A 1,914-nucleotide genomic window follows, 5' to 3' on the forward strand; every position below is an offset into this window, starting at 1 on the left:
CTGCTCCGTCTGGAGGTAGACTTTGAACAGGTGAGCATGCGAGGCGCGAATCGGTGGTGAAGGCTCTGGTTCTTCGTACGTCTCATATACAGGCATCTTGCTGTCTTTGACAGCAGCAAGCCTCCGAACTCCCTCCACTCTGTCGTCGGTAATTTCTCCTTCGGGCGGCTCCCCCTTTTCCTCCCTCCCCACCGTTACTTTCCCTTTCTCATGCCCAGATACAACCGCTCTCCCCCCCTCCTGAACCATTCTCGGCCCTTTGCCCACAATGCCCTCCACTGCGTCCCCCCGCCCTTGCCCGGCCCCCTCCTCGCGGTACTCCTCGTACCAGAAGCGCGCCTTCAGTAGGTAGGTGTCCTCCTCCACTGGCTGCAGCTGCTCCCTGTCCAGCAAGACCATGCCAGGCTCACAGCAGCGGAGGCCACCTTGGTAGGTGGCAAGGGAGCAGACGGGATTGCTCTGGGCCAGCACCTCACCTTGACAGTGGACCGGGTATGGGGGCTTCCCATCCACCAAATTCGCCCTCAGGTCGAAGGTCCGCCTGTTGGAGCAGGGGCATTCGATCAGTCCGTTCCATGAGTCCCGGGTGGGGTCGGCGCGGGACGAGGCAGGGACGAGGGAGCGAGGTATAGAGGCCCTGGTATTGATAAAATGAAGCTGAATTGGCCAGAAATAGGCGGGGGAGGCAATCAGTTGGGCATAGCCGGGTGGAAAACCTCGGTAGGTTTCCTTATATTCCCCCCCATTGGCCTCACAGAAAACTTGAAGGAGAGGGATGGTCCCTCGTAAGGCAGAGATGGCTCTGGAGACATTCCGTAGAGGAGGAGCTGAAGCCGAGGTCTTGGGGCTCAGACGGACGCCAAGATCAGGTTGGAGCACGGCGCTCTCCTGGGTGCGCCTGACGCCACCGAAGGTTCCCTGGTCGTGGCTGCTCGTTGACGCCTTGAGGTCAGCGTCTGCGATATCTTTTCGAAAACTACCATCTCGCACGCGGCCCTTACCGCTGTGGGGCAAAAGCAGGCCATGCGTTGCATTTCCTTCCCGACTACCGGTGCTAATTGCTTCCTGCTGCTCAACTTGCTCTTCATCACTTGGAGACGCAGAGGGGGATATGTACCAGGCGGAGCGCAGCCCAAGTATATAATGATGATTGTAAAAATCTGCCCTGGGCACGCTTCGCTCTAGGCCTGTGTTAGAGTCGACTTGGACGACGTCGACCTCCAGACCTGTTACCGCCATGACCGACCCGTTGAAGCGAGCGGCAATGTAAGCAGGCAAGGGAATCGGCGCTTGCCTCTCGTTGCAGGCCTCTCCATACTTGGTAGTCATAGGTTGTGAGTACACCACGAAGGAGTCGCCCCGAAAGAAGGGCGCACGTCCAGGGGCGTTCGCCACGGTGTATGAAGAGGGCCAGGCTTGGGGCGACGGAGAGTCGAGCGTTGCAGCCAAGGTCAATCTTATGCGCCAGATGCCGCTAAATATGAGGACGACTGCTTTTTCAAGCCAATTTGAAGCCATTATATTTTCCCAACTGTTCTTTTAAACGAGAAAACAAGGGAAAAAGCTTCCAGGAAAATTGGGAAGAGGAGGTCACTACACCACTTATGAATCGAGGGCTTCGCATTATACGTACAGAAATGTGAGTGGCATCTTACATGCCAGACATCACACTTTGTCCTGTGTATATTTTGCACGTGAAGTACGGAACGGTACGTGATTCTTTAATGTGGGTGAGGCAACCTCTGAGTTTTGTGAAAGCGCAGTGTAGCACTTGAAGTAACGAGCGGCGGCGCCCTGTCCCTACCCCCCAAGGCGCTAGCATTAAACAGAAAAGAAGCACCAGTGGGCGCAAATCTATCCCGTATGGATTCCACGGTATGATTTTCAGTCTTGACTACGAAAGCATGTCCGTTC

General features: G+C 55.9%; 1 protein-coding gene across 1 annotated transcript; it reads right to left on the bottom strand.

The window, feature by feature from the left end:
* Window positions 1-273: 273 nt before the first annotated feature.
* NGA_2005310 (uncharacterized protein) lies at window positions 274-1,692 on the bottom strand (the record flags this gene model as incomplete). The annotated part of the gene is made up of 1 exon (XM_005855860.1): window positions 274-1,692. A coding segment is annotated over exon 1 (1,245 nt), but the record flags the coding sequence as incomplete, so codon positions are not given.
* Window positions 1,693-1,914: the final 222 nt, after the last annotated feature.

This window comes from Nannochloropsis gaditana (assembly GCF_000240725.1).
Source record: "Nannochloropsis gaditana CCMP526 unplaced genomic scaffold scaffold082, whole genome shotgun sequence".
Taxonomy (NCBI): domain Eukaryota; class Eustigmatophyceae; order Eustigmatales; family Monodopsidaceae; genus Microchloropsis; species Microchloropsis gaditana.